The sequence below is a fragment of the Brugia malayi genome, assembly GCF_000002995.4.
Source record: "Brugia malayi strain FR3 genome assembly, contig: Bm_v4_Chr1_scaffold_001, whole genome shotgun sequence".
Classification (NCBI taxonomy): domain Eukaryota; kingdom Metazoa; phylum Nematoda; class Chromadorea; order Rhabditida; family Onchocercidae; genus Brugia; species Brugia malayi.
Genome location: NW_025062475.1, coordinates 12,702,655 through 12,720,225, shown reverse-complemented (window position 1 = coordinate 12,720,225; position 17,571 = coordinate 12,702,655). Strand labels below are relative to the sequence as shown.

The following is a 17,571-nucleotide window of genomic DNA, read 5'->3' as shown; positions in this document are numbered from 1 at the left end:
ATTCTTTCAACTTTATTCCCTGCTTTGCTGTGAAAAATATTTAAAACAGTTCTTTCTGAAGAGAGACAGAATTCAGGGCATTTCTTTATCAGATTGCGATCACTTCGAAGATTCTCATTTAAGCGACAGTCATTATCGCATAACTCTTTCATTCGTATTTTTGTTTATTGCCCATTACTTCATTTATTGATCAAAACTAAGTCGTAGTAATCTCAATGTCTTCCAAATGATAAGTTCGGTTATCAGTTAAAAGATAAGGTTCACTAATCTCAATTAATAAGACATCCAACCACTTCGTGCGGTATTCCTTCTAGGTGCACAGTTGCGCTGATTGATAGACGGAAATACCAACTTCCGCCCTTTCCTCCCTCCTCCTAGCACCGACTTGTAGAAGAGTGGATAATAGTGTCAGTTTGAGACAATCAAACTAGGACACTGTCATCTGTCCTCTTTGGGTCTCTCTTTCGACTCTCATTAATTATTACATTAATTTCTACCTGTATTGCATACACTTTCCCAGTGACCTCAATTACCTCTCCTCAACAGTACTGCTTGTCACTTCGACTCTGACAGAGAAAGATGCTTCAATCAAGCAAAAAATTGTGTTCGATTGATTTTATCAAAATTTTAGGGACTTGCGAAATGATTGAAGGGATTTCTTGCTTTTGTTAGCTATCTGTTTTCAACCAATTACTGTACAGAGAATCGGTAATCTCGGATAGCCGTCGAACATGGAACTGTTAGCTCTTACGGACCACAGTCATTTGTTTAGGTCAATTTCCTGAATGGTGCTGCCTGAACCGGTAAAAATATCTGCTTTGATTCGGAATTTGTTGTTGAAAAGAGACTGACGAATCTTTGCACTGCTCTGTCCTAAGTGACAATTAGCACTTGTGATTTCACTCAATTGAATTTATATGTCAACTTGCGTTCTCGACAATAATGCGGAACATACTCGATGTACTTTCATTCTATAATACAACAAAATTCATACGTCTTCATGAGCATCCATTTGTTCCGCAACGTGAACACTGCTTATTCTCGTTGCTAAGATACGTTGCTACTTATTCCGAAGCTGTACATTACTTGTTCCGGATGATGACGACGTGTACTCTTGCACAGAGCCGCAGATACATACTATTTCATACCACAGTGATCTTCCCGATCCATCTTTTTTTTTCTTTTTTTTCATGTAACTTTTGAAATTTTAAAACGATTTTATAAATCTTAAGTGAAAAGAAGGTTACACAGTGAAATGTAAAAAAGTGCAAGTAGTATTGGTGAAACTGTAAAAAGTCGTACAGAAAATTATTTTCTATGGAATAGCAAAGAATCTATTCAAAAAGATTTTGAATAAATAAATATCACAAATGGAAGTGTTTGTGAGAAATCTTACGCAGCGAACAGAATTCAGTCACGAATAAAGAGAAGACGAAATAAGAAAGTTAATTAAAACTCGAAAAATTGACAACATGTCCCTAGATTACAAGTTCCAGTGAATGGCCATATTTCTCTTCTAAAAAAATTAACAAACGATAACTTCGATTGATGCGGTGATTGCGAGAAAGTGTTGGATTACGCGCAGTTATTCAACATTTCCAGCAATGCATGCGGCATATGCATTCTTGCACCATTGCGCTCCGCGGTGTGACTGTGTCATGCAAAGATTTTATTGATTTGACACTGTAAAATTGTTAAGTTTTGAGATTGGAGACATTCCAGCTGAATCTCTCGTGAAGATATCTGTGTTAGTATTGGGTAGCTTTTTAACAACTGAACAATTAGCGGCGTAAGTTCCTGTGAAATGCAAAAGTGAACAGTGTCCTTCACGTTTCCCGCATTTGTCAATATGATCACGGCAGACAAAAATATTTTTGGTATCTCGAATTGGATCTGATTTGCGAGGTAGAAGTAAAGCATGTGTGATAGATGACAAATTTACTTCGATGACCATTATCAGTCATCAGGACATCATATATTTGTCTTTTAATATAATCAGTTGTACTCAGGACACTTCCTTTCTCATTTCTGCTTTAGCTTATCTAAGAGTTCAGCTATTTCTCATCTTATTCTGAACATCTACGCTACGCTAAAATTGAAGAATGATCGAACTCGAAATGATTGAATTTCAACAGGTGAAGTGCACCTCTTGTCACATCCTTCTCTTCACTTAACGACTTGGTTCCTAAAAAAATTCTTTAAAATGCAAATGTTGTTAGGAAGTGTTATCGTTGCTGTGATCACCGATAGATGTCAAACACTGACACCCTGCAGCGATGAACTGTCATCCGCACCCGATCGGGTGACACTGATATGCTTAGGAATCCAGTGGATCGCAAGGGATCGTTCCGTTAAATCGAACCAATCATTTAGCTCAGTTACACTTTCACTACTTCTCTAATAATTCCAAAGAGTTAGTTATCTGTTATGAAGTGTAAAATACTGCAATGCTGTTGTACGCTTCGTCTCATTTATCACTACTCTCTCGTGTCAGTACATCCGGAATATCCTGCTATCCGGAATATCCTCCTCATTTATTGATTATTGATTATTTAGAAAAAATTGGTGATCATACCAGTCATTTCAATCGGTAGAATTGAAATTCCATATTATAAAGTAAAGATATTTTAAAGAAGTAATTATTTCAATTAGATCGATGACTCACTTTTCATCGCTTCCAATTAATATGTCGGATTTACTCCTTCCTTCCTTAACTGCCAAAAATTCTATCTTCAACTGCAACTACCAATCAACTGTACTGTTCAGTGAATTACCAAAAGAGGATAGGTTTCAATACCTTTAAATGCTCTCCAATATACAACAAATTAGTTACCTTTTAAAGTAACAGTAGATCTTTTAAAGTTGAATGACATATTAGCGATAGATTAGCTTAATTCAGAAGTATTGTGATCAAATCATTATATTATTGTAAATCGAATATTATTTAGGATAGTAATTATGTTTGCGAAATAAACCAATAAATGCTAGAGTTGAATTTTTGGGTTGAAAAAAATTAAATTTCGCTTCATTGAAAATCATAAATTTATCGTCATTTGTATATAAATTTCTTAGAACATAATTGCTACTACGATTGTAACTGTTGTTTATCTAAAACAAAAATGAAATTTCGATGAAATAAAATGAATGAAAAGAACTTCAAACAAACTGTGTTACTTCATTCATTTTTACAAGTTTGTCTAATGAAATATTAATGACTAGTTAGAAAGATGAAAATGAAATAATAAGTGTCAAATTCAATTCCTAGCAGATTTATTCACTTTACAATGCTTTTCTTTTTTACGAGTGGTGTTTCGTCCGTAGAAATATTCTAATAATTAGGTTTTGACCATAGAAAATAAAACAGAATCATTAAGAGCGGAATTTATTAATATCAATATTTCGAAGTGGTCGAGTTACATGGAAAGAGAGGATAGAAAGTATGAGAGGGAATTTCAAATGTGTCAGACGGACAAACGGAGAGATCACCGATAAAAATCCGATAGAATTGTACCTTGAAACAACTAAATTTTCGTCTTAACTATTATCGGATTACCGCCACATTTTTTCATGCTCACTGTGTGTATATAGTAAAAAAAAAAAAAAAAAAAATGATAGTAAAACTACCAAAACTTTAGCATTGTGTGGTAAATATGCGATTCTTTATTATACTAGAAAATTTACAAAATTAGCTGATTTTGTTGCGGAACAAACATATTGCTTGGAAAAATGTCAGGAAAGAAGCTAGTAAAACATGTGTCATATAAAATTGATAAAAAATAGAATACAAAATACCACTTCTACCGTACAGATTTTTCCAATTTTCAAACTTTTGCAGAAGTGTCAGACAATCAACAATTAAATTAAAACAGTTCTCTACTGCAAAAATATGTCAAACCCAATTCATTTAGTCCATTTAATTTAAAGCTTGAATTTCACTCTAAAAAAGTGAAAGAAATATGAAACTGAAATAAAAACCTTCAACACATGCATCCCACTCGCTTAGAGAATGTGCAACATAAACTTCACCAATTTATTATAAATTGAATTGAAACGATATTTGCAGATTTGGTTGAGAATTTTAATGTTCTACATCACAGCTCATATAGAGATGTAGTTCAGCTTAAGCCATCAATATGGGCATTCAAATTCAATTTCTTTGCTTATCCCCTAACAAAGAAGCGAGAACAGGTAAATATGCAGATAAAAAGTAAATATCCTCATAAATAAGCATATTAGATGAACTGCTCATTAAACAAAGTAATCTCGTTTGATTGCTATTATCACTTATGGCTGTTTTCTGGCGATGTAAAAAAACTCGTCCGATTTCATGCCTGTCAGAGTATGTTAATTTGCATATACTTTGCAAGAAGTTGATAATAACATCACACAGCAGGTGATCACAAAATCAACGCGAGGATGTTGAAAAACGATCGCGTACGCTACCTATAGCACTCCATAGTGAATCGCTCCAACCCTGCAAAAACAATAACTTTATCATATACTTATCATGCACATTATGTGACGAGGAATATGAACTTTCACAATACATAAATTAAATACCAGTAATAAAATAGTATCCCAAGATCCATTATAATATTTGTTAAGCCACAGTACGAATTGGTAGTCATCAGAACACGTGATTGGTTGCCACGAAATGTTAAATTTTAACAAATTTTAACGCTGGAAAAAATCAGTAACCAACCTTCCCATTCGCTGGTACTCGTCCACCGGCATGAGCATCGAGAACTTTCTGATATCGTAATTTGCAAGCAGCTTCAATAGTTTTAGCCATTGGACCTGCCGATGGTTCCACATGAAACACATAGCACATGAAATTTTCCGACGATGTGCTCATTATAAATGCACAATGTCTGAAAGATTTTTTTTTTTTAAATAAGAAAAAGATGTTTTTGATAGAATCTGCACTTTTCCAGGATAAAGCTACAAAAGCTACTGTATCTTAACTATAAATTTGACAAAACAGTGTTTTTGGTGTTGTGAACTCACTTACAATTCAGTGCGAAGTACTGCGCGCAGTACTATGAAAATTTCTTTTCTTAAATAGACGCAACAAACAAGCACTAAACAAAATTATTACTACATAAAATTAAATTCACTCCATTCAAGAAACTTGCGCTACAAAAAAAATTAATCAATAGGTGGAATATTAAACAAATGAACATGATGAAAACTCAATTTCGGGATCAATTAAATTTATTGGAAAGGATGACTTACTTGATATCTCGTCCAATTCCCAGAAATGATAAATACCGCACTCTACACTGAGCAATTTGATTACCGTTCACTTCACTTATTATTATTGTTGATGGAGCTATGGAAACATTCGCTAATATCCACCTATCTGATCGAACCTATAAGAAACAAAATAATACTGCCTAACGAGCATCTTCTGGTATTATAAATCTATACCAGAAATTCTTTTCATTCTACAAGAGGATAGCCTAATCAATGCTTTAGGAGAAAATTTTTAATTCACCTACGATGATCTTGGATATTCGCAAGCTATGTCTCTTTCTTAGTCTTCAGAAAACAATTGAATGACTAGAACATGTTGCTATTGAAGAAAAAAAAAAAAAAAAAAAGAAAAATATCGATGTTATAGCAACTCTAAATAATGGTCAACCTTTATTACTCCTATACTTATGCCGCAGCAGAAAAGAATATACGTCACTAACCTGTGATACAAGTCGATCGACTGCTTCGTTGAGAATTTCAATACCTGTTGCCCGAGGCACCTGTGTAACACCCAGGAAATGACATCGAATGATCTTTTTTGGCTCCTCGATTGGAGTTGGTAAATATGTATCTCCTGCAGACCAATCAAATATACTGCTCTATCATGTGCTCTCCTTTTTTCTTTTCATAAGCAAATAAATAAACAAACAGATTTGAACTGACTGGCAATAAGTCTCCTTTCACCATAATTCAAAGAACCCAGACTATTTGGTCGTCGTTCAAGCATCAGTCGTTTGCAGATATCTCGTAATGTATTTGCAATTGTTCGTGCCGGTGTGTCGCAACGAAACACATGACACATAAAACGACGCGAACTCCGGTCTCGTGCAACGTATGCAAAATCTCTAAAACATATAATACAGTTGCCAAAAAGAATCAGACAAATCTGGATACGCAAATACACACTAAAAGCTAAAAGCCATAACATAGAGAATGAGTACGTGTAGAAGGGAAATTTACAAGTGTGATATTTGGTAATTACTAAGTTCCAAGCTATCCGATCAGTGCATATTACACTATAAATCATCCAAAGATTCTCATTATATTAGTTCTGTATTATTAGTTCTTCGACTACTAAGAGGCATGTGAATGAAGTAACGTTCAACCACTACATTTCTACATATATAATGGAACTATTTGTTTCATTTCAGCTACCAGTCCTTAATCTATAATAGAAAATGAATGACGACCTACCGGCCATTATCACGACCAACTCCCCAAACTCGAATATCATGTATTCGTTCAGTATGCACCACAGACATCGTATCAGGATCAACTAACTTCAAATCACTTTTATCTAACTCCATGATAAGTTCTCGACCCTGAAAGCTATTCTGCATATCTGCATTTTAAAAAATAACACAGAGGTTCTCCGAAATGAAAATGAACTTTAAGATTATTTCAAAAAAAAAAAAAAAAAAAAAAAGAAAAATCTGAACTATTAGTTTTCTTGAAATTTCCATTACTTACATCTCCCCACTTGGAAACATTATCCAGAATATCGTTTCGCCCGGTACTCAGATCTACAATAGCTCTGTTAACGGCTCGTGAACTTTTCTCTGGAGTTAAATCTTCCTCCGGAATTTCAGTCCAGCCCAAACAGCGGACTGCAAATCGAACCGGCTGGAAATAGTAATTTGATATATACAAAACTGTTCGGTTTCTTTTATGATCTAATTTTCTCGCAATAAATCTCTGTTAAATTTAATAGACCCTAAAAGTAATAAGAACAAATATATCTTATTATAAAATCGTATATTTCCGAAATTTTTTCAATAAATAATTTTAAAGATTACAGTGCATCACTAATGTAATCACAATTCCATTCTATAAATCATCCTCAGCATCGTACAACTGTCTGCACATAATTTTCAGCACCAGGGAAGTATGGTGCATGTTCGACTTTTTCAGATCTTAAGGCTATTTCAAAGCCTCTTTTCATATGAACAATAGACTACGTCTAGCACAATGAGAGAAGCAGTGGTTAGTTTGGAATTCACAAACAAGATAAATTATTAGAATCAATATATATATAAACGCTTGATTCATTTTCAAAAACATCAGCAAAAGCACCAACTTTGCTTGCAATATCATCATCATTATCACTGAAATCGTTATCGACAGATCGTTTTGTGGTAGTCTGCTTGAATGCACGTTCTTCGATAATCGGTTGCTGTGGTGTTATGTGTACAATTTGCTGAACTGGTGGCGGTACCGGCAACACATCTGCCTGAGTTTCTTGGTCACGAAGTTCAAGTTGCATGGGTACTGTTGCAGTTGGTAATTCCTTATGCTAAACAAAACTTTCATTAACTCATAAAATTGTGGCTTACACCAGAGTTACAGAGATGCATGAGTTTCTCTGAACAACCGATGTATCTTAGCTAGCTGGTAAATGAAACTGTACTGAATGTTTTGAGAAAGAAATCTCATCCTGATTGAACACCTTGAAAAACACACATTCAGATAAGATTTGAAAGTAGAATTTTAGTGGAAATAAATCACAATATACAGTGGATAATCTTCTTACAAAAATTCAATTTTACAAACTACATAGTGTGTTCTATACCGGAGGTTCTCTCTGTATTGTGCCACTATCCACATGCCAATAATACGAAAAACCCGATGGATCTGAAAAAATGTTAATTGGTATATGCTAAATCTATAAAAATTACACAAGATTTTTAACTCGTTTGAATTCAAAACATAGAAATTTAGCCACGAATCGTTCCAACAAGTACTCAGCTAGTAGAAAATTAGATAAAAAACTGAATTTAAGATATATCAAAATATGCACACATACCTTCATGCCTTTCCCAACCAAATGGAAGATTCGCGGAAGATGCATCATCGGGTCGAACTGGTCTACTATATTGTACTTCGACGTTTATTCCGCTATCATGACTGTCCGGAGACAAAACTGAATCATTTATGATCTCTTCATCGATGACGTAATCAGTCTGTGGTGGTGGTCTGAAATGAATGACTGCTTATCAAATTAGAACTGCATGCAAATCTAGTCTGTTTTGTATAAAAATAACTGGAATAACTAATGAAAACGTAAGATATAAGAAACATTATGCTTAACGGACAGTGACAGGTAAGAGCTATTCATCCACTCAAGAAAGTTAGAAATCAAATAAGGTGAAGTGAAACAATCATTGATTCCCTCAGTTTTTTTGTTGATATCACGGAAGAATCGTCCATTTCCCCTAAGATAGTACGGGGAAACTTAACTAAATTCAGAAATTATGGACATTTTAACGTGAAAAATAAGCCGTCTGTAGGTTTATGCAAGTTAATGTATAACCGAGTCCGATATAACACAGCAAATACCAATGTTGTGAGAGCTACTGATCACTAAAGGGCATCACAGGTGACAGCAAATATATTTTAGATTTTATCCGATAATTAAGAAAATAATTCAAGAAGAAAGCTGAAGATGACTTTAAGTTTCACACAATTTAGAGACATTGCCAAATAAATGAAACTTTTGGACGGAAAATATACTACATCAGTCAATCTTGACCGTCAATTGTCGGCTATTTCGATAAATCCCAAATTCTAATTGCAGTTTTTCATAGTGATTAATATAACTGCACATTTATAAACATCACAACATTTAACTAATAACTGAGCTGCTAATAATTCATGCTCACTAATTAAGCTCTTCGACAGATTTCAACCTTAAACACTAAATAAAATTACAGCCAAAGAATAAGATAATAAGTACAAAAAACAATAAGATAATAAGAAGCATAATACCATTATGACACAAGGCGCACCTAAAGTACCTACATTTAACTGTTAAGCACAAGAAATAACTGAAGACTTAATATAAAAATGGAAAATGGACCAACTTGAGTGTTTCTTCCTCTCGAGGTCTTGCTTGATCTAATTGCCAATAGAAGGAGTAGGGATCACGATATTCAGTAACGACAGTGGTATCGCCATGACGTCGAACACGTACATTGTTACGTGAAGCAGCATCTATTGCCGCACGTGATTCATGAAAATCATGCGCACTATAGTCAACAGACATACGAGAGCACTCTTCGCCTCCAGGTATCTGTGATTGTTTCCAGCCTGTCCACAATCTCGCGCTACCTGTTGAATTTTTATCCAATGACTTTTCTCACTTGGAATTTTTATATAACGTATATTACATATTTAATACTGAGTTTACCGAGTATAAATACCTCTGAGCGAATTAAAACAGAAAAATGAAACGTCTTTGCTCTGTTTGCTGTTTAAAATTGAAATGAATGATAAGATGTAGGGAAAAGATGAAACATCTTCAACACCGAATAAGTTGTTGAAGAAATGAATCACCACGAATTTCCCAACAAATGATTTCTCCATGATAAGCTTAATCACACAAACATATAGAGATCACGAATACTACGAGAGTAGCAAACAAGATTGAAAATGCAGTCATTTCCAGTCGATGTTTACATCTCCCCTGTACCCTATGTTCGGCTACTCTATTCGTAAACCGAACATAACACTATGAGTCACAGTTAAGTAGTATACGTGGATATCTCTGAAAGACGTAACTTAGAAACCAGGTTGACAACGCAGCAATAATCAAAGTAGCGCAGATGGCTTCTTGTACTATTGCTCGTGTCGTGTATTCTATTCTGCATTGAGACGATAACAAACGCCTTGATGCCGCCGGGACCCTAGGCCCAGCCACAATCCTCTTCTGAAGATTGCTTTTTTTCACGCTTAGGCTTAGTGCACTCTATAATACTAAGTCAAGAAGACGAGTACTAGAGTGTTGGTTTCGTCAGAGAAAAGCTATCATGGACGATTAAATGGTCGATGCACTCAGAATGAAGATATCCCTACCGCTTCCGCAACCGACACCGTTTCTCCGTCCTCTAATCTTCACCTTTTATAGTTGTCGATCTGACGATAATCTGTGGGGTCCCTGTCGTTGCCTGCTGCTGCTGCTACAATACAACACTCGCGAAGCTTGCGTGCATCGATGACAAAGTGTTAGGTTAGTTTAAAGTAGTAGAAGATGGAGTGACATAAGCACAGGACGGAACGAGATATCTCGGGCGCAGTGTTACGTGCTCGTCTGGTACGATAGGATGGATGGTGGTTGGCTGCTGTCTGTGTGGGAGCATCCACTGCGTTCAAGAAGTGAGGAAGGGAAGAGAGAAGAGGAGAGAGGGAGGAATGACAAAATGAAGGATAGTATGCCAGGAAGAGAGGGTAGGTAAAGTAAGTGCCGTTCCATAATTGCTCTCTGTGAGATGTCTCTTTATCTGGGATAGGTCAGTCCTTTACTACCTTGGCTTTTCCTTGCTTCCTCTTGCTTGCCTCACAGAGTAAACAGTCAATATGTTGGCGTTCAGGTAAACAACTTGTGTTATTTCCTGAATAACTATGAGTAAACAGCCAATATGTAAGTAAACAACAAGCGTTCTAAGCAAACAGCCAATGCTATGATTAGAACGAAGGTAAAAAAGTACTTCTCAAATAAGTAGGTGAATCGATAACTGGCACGAAAAAAGAAATATGACTCAAAGGAGAGATGATACTGGTCGGAGAAGAGCGGTGAGAAGAGAATGGGTGCAGTAGGAAACTTTGAGGCATTGTCCTGGTCCTATCAAGCTGGCCTAGCTTGCCGTTCTCGTTCAATTGTTTCGATTCCATGGCATGCAGGAAGTGCTTAATTTGTTCCAATTTTCAAAAAGACAAATCCCTTCTCTTTTCTCTCATTAAAGTGGAAAAAGCTAACTATAGGAAACCTCGGGCAAACTCGGGTAAACTGTTTTTCTTCAATTTCCAGGACGTTGACCCATGAATAACTAACTGTTCGACTCCTTTCTCTTCACCATTTGGCACACCAACATTTCGGCGCTTACTTTGCAGCTATTAATAGCCACAAAACAGGCCACACCACTTCTCTATAAGAGTATTGACCGTTTCACTCAAGAAATTAATTAGGGTTTCTTTGGCTACATAATTCATCATCCTTCTCTGCTATTACTTTTGTCTCCTCAGTTATCTCTCCCTTAATCTTAACTATCACAATGAACATTCTCCTTTCTCTTCATACAGCTATTTAGCATCTTCCAAGCAGTCTCATGGGATTTTCACATATTATCTACTGAACACGAAAAGCGTGCAACAAGCTTTCGACACAAATAACTTACAAATATATCTTTCCAATTATTTGGTAGTATAATAATAGTAATGGTGATAGTATCAGTGGAGGTTAGTCTAAACGATGTATTCGTATCACGTAGTTGTGACTCATTTTATACCTAAGCAAAAGTAAAGGATCTTTATCAAATTGATAGCTTAAAGTGATATTAGAAACACTAGACAGTATAGGATACCTGTCTCACCTTTTCATTCTCGATAACTTCACATATTATTGTTGTCGTACATGCGACCTTCTGTTTTTTGCTCGTCTCGTATGTTAGAGAATTGGGCATGTAATTTATCTTTTAAAAAGATTTTTTTAATTAGTTGAAATGAGTTTAGAAAAGCACTGATTGCTACGCCGAATGATCAACTGCAGACTTTGTCGGTGAGGAAAGGTAGAGGTGAAAAATGGTGCAGTTGTGTCTTCTGACTGACTGTAACGACTTGTTTACATGAATTGCTTCAAACGTTAAACGTTCAAGTGATAAGGGAGGTGGGGGGTTATTCTCTTTAAGGACAGTTACCTTCATTCGACACAGTTATCAGAGGATATGTCTATCAAGTACCTTTCATTCTAGTTCTTTATTTAAACGAAAGATGCGTCGTGGCAATCAAATAGATCATAAAAGTCTTCAACAGTAAGTCAGGACCAGTACTTCATTGACGACACTGAATGCGACACAGGTTAATCTAACATACGAATAGAAATCGTATAATTCAATCAGACCGTATCGACATGTCAGTCGGTTAGTGACAAGTTAACGCATAACGAATTCATTTCATTGTTTACGTCGTGTCGTATTACCTATTAGAGAACATATTACATTCTATTAAAAACGTTCCAATCATACTGACGTGCTAACGTGGGAACGTTAGTAGCGCTGGTAAATACACAGAAGCACGTGAAGAACTTACTAGTAGTGAGAGCGATGATGGAGATTCCCTGCAGAAAAACATACAAGCAGGATGTGGAGTGGATGACAATTGCAACACTCATCAACTGAATCGTCTTACACCCATCCTCGCTTTTCGGCTTTAAAATGCTGCACTATTCCGAAAGAGGGATCAGTTCAGTGTCAACATGTACAGCTCATACCTTCAAGTTCATCAACAGTGATAAAGTAAGTGAAGTGATCTCGAGAAAGGTAAGCTCGTGCAGTATCGGTGCTAACATTCCACTGCAACCTGTTCTTCTGTCATAAGAATCAAAGCTAATCTTACCAATTGCTCCAATCAGAAATTAGCAGACACACACAGTGCTATGCAAGAAACGAATCTTATACTATGCTGTAGGAAAGCGAAAAAAAAAAAAAAAAAAGAAATGGGACGAAAGGTGATTGTAAGTGAATTTTTCTTGTATTTGATAAGTAGTTGGTAAGTGTATGTTTATAGAGTTGAAAAGTGGATAACCGAATATAAATCTCATCTCTTGAAAATAACTCTTAATCATCGATGCTCTTAAGTATAGATAGATTTATTGGAAAATTGGTTTCCAGTTTCCTCTTACCAACATTCATCGTCCACATCTCTTCCAATATGACTAATTAAATATCTTCTCTTCAATTATTTCTTTTGAAAGACACTACTGACCAACCTCTCGTAATTGTTATACGAATCAGGTTTGCATTCCCAAACTAAGCAGTCAGATAGATTCATGCTTGTAAATAACTCTTCACTTTTTACAACTTAACTATGCTAAAACTTTTACATGTAACCTGTATAAAGCGTAATTTGGCTGATATTGTCAATGATAGGGATAATGTGGAATGTGTTGGTGTGTAATGCAAATAAAATGTAATACCACATGATGCAAGTTTCGATGGTAGGAACTGTACTTTCTAATTTCTGCATAGAGCCTTCTCCTTTTTTTGAAAAAACAAAAAAAAAAAAACTTGCAAAGAAAATTTCAGTAGTATCACGTTGAAAACAGTGGCATAAGTTTCTCCAGAAACAAATGACAAATTTTATTCCTGAACTTTCAAGTACTTCGATATATCAAACTTAAGTTTTACAATCAAGCTTAGTTTTTTGAGCAATAACAAAACAATCATGCAGGCATCTGAGTTGGTGATTCTCATTCACTAATTATCTCTCATCTGTTAGGAGATGTATTATGTCCAGAATTTCACTCATTGATTATAATGCAGATAGAGAATAATGTGAACCGTATACCATTCAGTGTAGCTTGACAAGTTCTCTTACTTCAATCCCACTCTTTTCATAATGCTAACATAAAAGTGGACAAATCATCATTCAAGAGGGAATTACCATCAAATATTAAAATGTAAAGGATAATTGACCATATTATCGATATTCCCAATCTTTACCTACAAAGAAATGTAATCTTGTATTCATCCTCTTTACATTGATCCAGAACTATATTCAGGAAATGTAGTTTCCAATCTTTGATAGATTATAAACAGTAAACTAATCCTTTGACTTATTCATGTGCTTGTGATTCATTTCCTTTTTTATTAAGCATTCTCCGATGCTTTCTGCCTTTCAAGTGAGCTTCCCAGTTGATCGTTCCGTGCACATCAATTTTACATGTTTCACAGCGATAAATCTGAAATAACCATGAATGGTATCAATTATTTTCATGCAATAAACGAATGACAATCATAATCTAGCTCACTATTTTGTGTTCATCATTTACTCCTAGTAGTTTTGAGAAGTGTAGTAACTGGAAGATAGTTTACAAATTTTCGAGAAGGAAATAAGAAAGTGGACATTCTAACTTGGTTCGCCAGTTTCCTGTAGTTAAAATCAACTGTGAAGGGTTTTGCTTTTTCTGCATTGATTCGCTTGAGAAAAACATCGTCATTAATAACGCTTAGGAACTTTTCGATTCTATTCAATCCATTAGGCACTACGACATCATAAAAATTCTCCGAGGTATCCAAAAATGCTATATTGGTTGACTGAAACAAAAATTAGAATGGAACTGTTGCTAAAAACAAAAGTAAATATAACTTTGTCTAAACATAACTCTTAATAAACAACAAAGGCTTAATTTTGATCACATGAAGCATGAAAAAAGTGAATGCAATGCTAACCTCAGTTAAAGTACCTCCTCCGAGCAAATGCTGTTTAATCCATCGCCGTTGCCTTCGTGAATACTGCCGTGTATGCAATTTCAGAGCTTCACAACCTTCGCTGAACAGTTTATCACCCAATTCCGTGTACCGTTCATCCGGAGTTAGCTGTAGATAATCATGGAATTCCTTTATCGCAATTGACTGAGATACTCCATGAGCTGTGAGACAATGACGGTACTGTAACAATTTGTTGATGTTGAATTAAAGTAATATAATAAGTCAATGTAATTTATCTACTCGAGTTTGTAAGAGCAATGCGGATGATTTGAAGAAGTCAATAGAATAATAATCATAGAGTGATGGCAATTAGGTAGTACTGGCATAATAATATAAATACCTGAATAGTATTAACTTTAGACATATAGGAACTAAGTATTATAAAATACACCCAATTAGCATAACGAGCAATTGTGATTGGTAGCAGTTCAAGCTCTTAACTAAAACACGATCCTGAGTATACGACAATTCCTGCATCGAACTGAATACACTTTAAAATCTTCCATAACTTGTGCTTATATCTGAACAATTACACCTAACAATGACTCGTTCTAATTTTTCCTTCATCATTTTTAGTAAACTTCTCAGTTATACTATTTTATCATTCACCTGTTCATAAAAATTTTCAACTTCTCTCCTTAATCCTTTTTCAATCATTTTTGCGACTCTTTCATTAAGCCGTTTTTCCAACAATTCCTTATGAGCATCCAAAATAAATAATAACACATTTCTAAAACGCAGCCTTTCGTCTACTTCTGTCCTTCGATGCTGCTCTTCCAAATACTCACTTTTACGCTGTCCTGTTGCGTAATAAATTTGCAAAGCACGAACAACGCGAAAACGATTGTTCTTATGCACCTAAAGATAGATTCATAAGTCGAGGAACTTTTACAATTTCACAACATACCTTACAATAGCTAGGGGAAGTTACACTTCAACCATTTAATAAGGACAAGTTGTTGTTCGAATACATCTTACAGCGCATTTAACGTTCCGTCAAGTTGTGCCGTGCGTTACAGTATGTAAGAAGTTTACTCGGTATCCATCATGATAATCAGAACAATTAGTGATACCGGAAATGGAAAGATTAATAGCTTACTTGCATCGCAGATTCCAAATCGACATGTTTCAATAATTCATAAACTTCATCATCTGAGAGATCTTCGAAATCATTCTTAGCATCTATTAAATACAAATTTGAGAAACAATTAATAATCCGACAATCATTTTTCGCAAATAAAACTGGCGACAGTAAACTCTTAAGTGTATCTTTTATTGGATAAAATCAAAGGCACTGAATCACATCACTAAAATCTTAAATCACTAATTCAACATCTACAACAAAAATGTAAGTTCGGACTTTTTGCTAATCATTTAAAGTAACAAATAAATGGAAATCTTCAAAACAACAGCATTATATATGAAGTCCAGGACATACACATTTTATTAAAAACTAGTGCAAAAGAAACTTCGTAAAACTGATACCGAATGTGTTAGTTGATATCAAACTATCTTTGAACAAAATCCCTTCAATATAATACCCCGTACCGCCAACAATAACAGGCAGCTTGCCAGCACGCCAAAGATCTTCTAATAAAATCAGTACTCTGCTAGTAAATCTGGAAATAAATAGAAGACTAATTCTTAGAAAAACTGAAATTAATCTAATAAAATTATGCTTACTCGTGTACATTATATGTAGAGGTGGAAGGTTCAACAAAGCTCATCATATGATGCTTCACGCCATTCATGTCTTCCTGTGACACTTTATTTGTAGCAATATCCAAGCCTAAAAGCAACTCCTCGAAATTTAAATTATAAGCTTAGAAATCCTGTTTCTTCCTCACTAAGTTCAGTCGTACAAAATGCATGACATATGTGATTGTCAGTAAATTAGAAAAGCCTTACTTATTATTCTTCCCTCACTACTATAATAGCACATACACATATAATCTTTGCGATCATATCGTAAAATAGCATTACACAAAGAAGTTTTTTCATGAATTAAAGACTACAACAGATGACTTTATCATCCGAAGGGTCAGAAATTCCTTTTTTTACTCTTTTGATTTAATAAGGCCTCGGTTTCTGCTACTATAGAATATCGATTTATGATCATTAGCATAATTAACTGAAGTATGAGTTGTCTTCCTAGCACTTTCTCGGACAAAAATATCATGGATAATACTCATCCTTGATTTACTTCCACAAAAATAGATACGGGCAAAACATACTCCCACCTTCGCTTTTTATCTGTTGACAGTACTTTCTAATTTTCGAAATTTGAAAGTTTCACCAACCCTTATAAATTTGCATTGAATCGGCACTGATTACTTCACCATTAAAGTTCTTCGCCACTGCAATGCCTAAATCACTTTTACCGGTTCCTGTACAACCCAAAATGACAATTAGGGGTTTCATACTTGACATTTCCGCCGGAGATAACGTTAATCGGCAATTATTCACTCTACACCACAATTTTTGGAAAATTGATTTGACAGTACGTAAGTGGGAAGTAAGCATTCCTTTTATTACACAATACTTTTTATGGTTAACGTCAAATCTCTCAGAGTATAATTCCTGCAAGAACGAAAGAAAAAAGAGGATGAAGCACTTCGTTCTGGATTAAAATGACTGCAGATTTAAATCTGCGAAGAAAAAAATGATTTAAAGATGATGCTTATAGTATTCCTTACACTCGATTTCTGTTTAATAGCACTTTAAAAAAATAGATGCAACTTTTTTTCAAAAATAAATATGGAAACACGCTGCAATTACTACTAAGGAAAAGAGCACTTCCTATGTTTTTTAGCATTCCTTAAAGATATTTTGATGTCAAATTCAGCTCAGACAAAAGCACAGTGACTGTGATAAGATCACAAAAAATATGTTTAAAAAAGTGGTGCAGCACATCAAAACTTCTAAGAAAAAGAATTACACTGTATTAACAATAATAGCAGTGATGTCAATTTATGGCAAATCTTTTGAAAAAACAAAAGTTAGAAAAAGAGAGCAACAAAAGTATATAATACATCAACGGACTACAATATATATT

General features: G+C 34.9%; 2 protein-coding genes across 2 annotated transcripts; both read right to left on the bottom strand.

Annotated features, from left to right (window-relative positions):
• Nucleotides 1–4,405: 4,405 nt before the first annotated feature.
• On the bottom strand, nt 4,406–12,418 carry Bma-feh-1 (the record flags this gene model as incomplete). The annotated part of the gene is made up of 12 exons (XM_043077689.1): nt 4,406–4,474; nt 4,703–4,871; nt 5,236–5,372; nt 5,697–5,830; nt 5,920–6,101; nt 6,451–6,578; nt 6,727–6,879; nt 7,334–7,549; nt 7,826–7,887; nt 8,060–8,229; nt 9,117–9,363; nt 12,337–12,418. 12 exons carry the CDS (start codon nt 12,416–12,418, stop codon nt 4,406–4,408), a joined length of 1,749 nt encoding a protein of 582 aa, XP_042933623.1.
• Nucleotides 12,419–13,861: 1,443 nt separating this feature from the next.
• On the bottom strand, nt 13,862–17,039 carry Bma-gro-1 (Abnormal growth rate protein 1, putative; the record flags this gene model as incomplete). Its single annotated transcript, XM_001900902.2, has 8 exons — nt 13,862–13,987; nt 14,160–14,342; nt 14,478–14,696; nt 15,126–15,374; nt 15,616–15,698; nt 16,002–16,135; nt 16,200–16,305; nt 16,817–17,039. 8 exons carry the CDS (start codon nt 17,037–17,039, stop codon nt 13,862–13,864), a joined length of 1,323 nt encoding a protein of 440 aa, XP_001900937.2.
• Between the last annotated feature and the right edge of the window lie 532 nt (nt 17,040–17,571).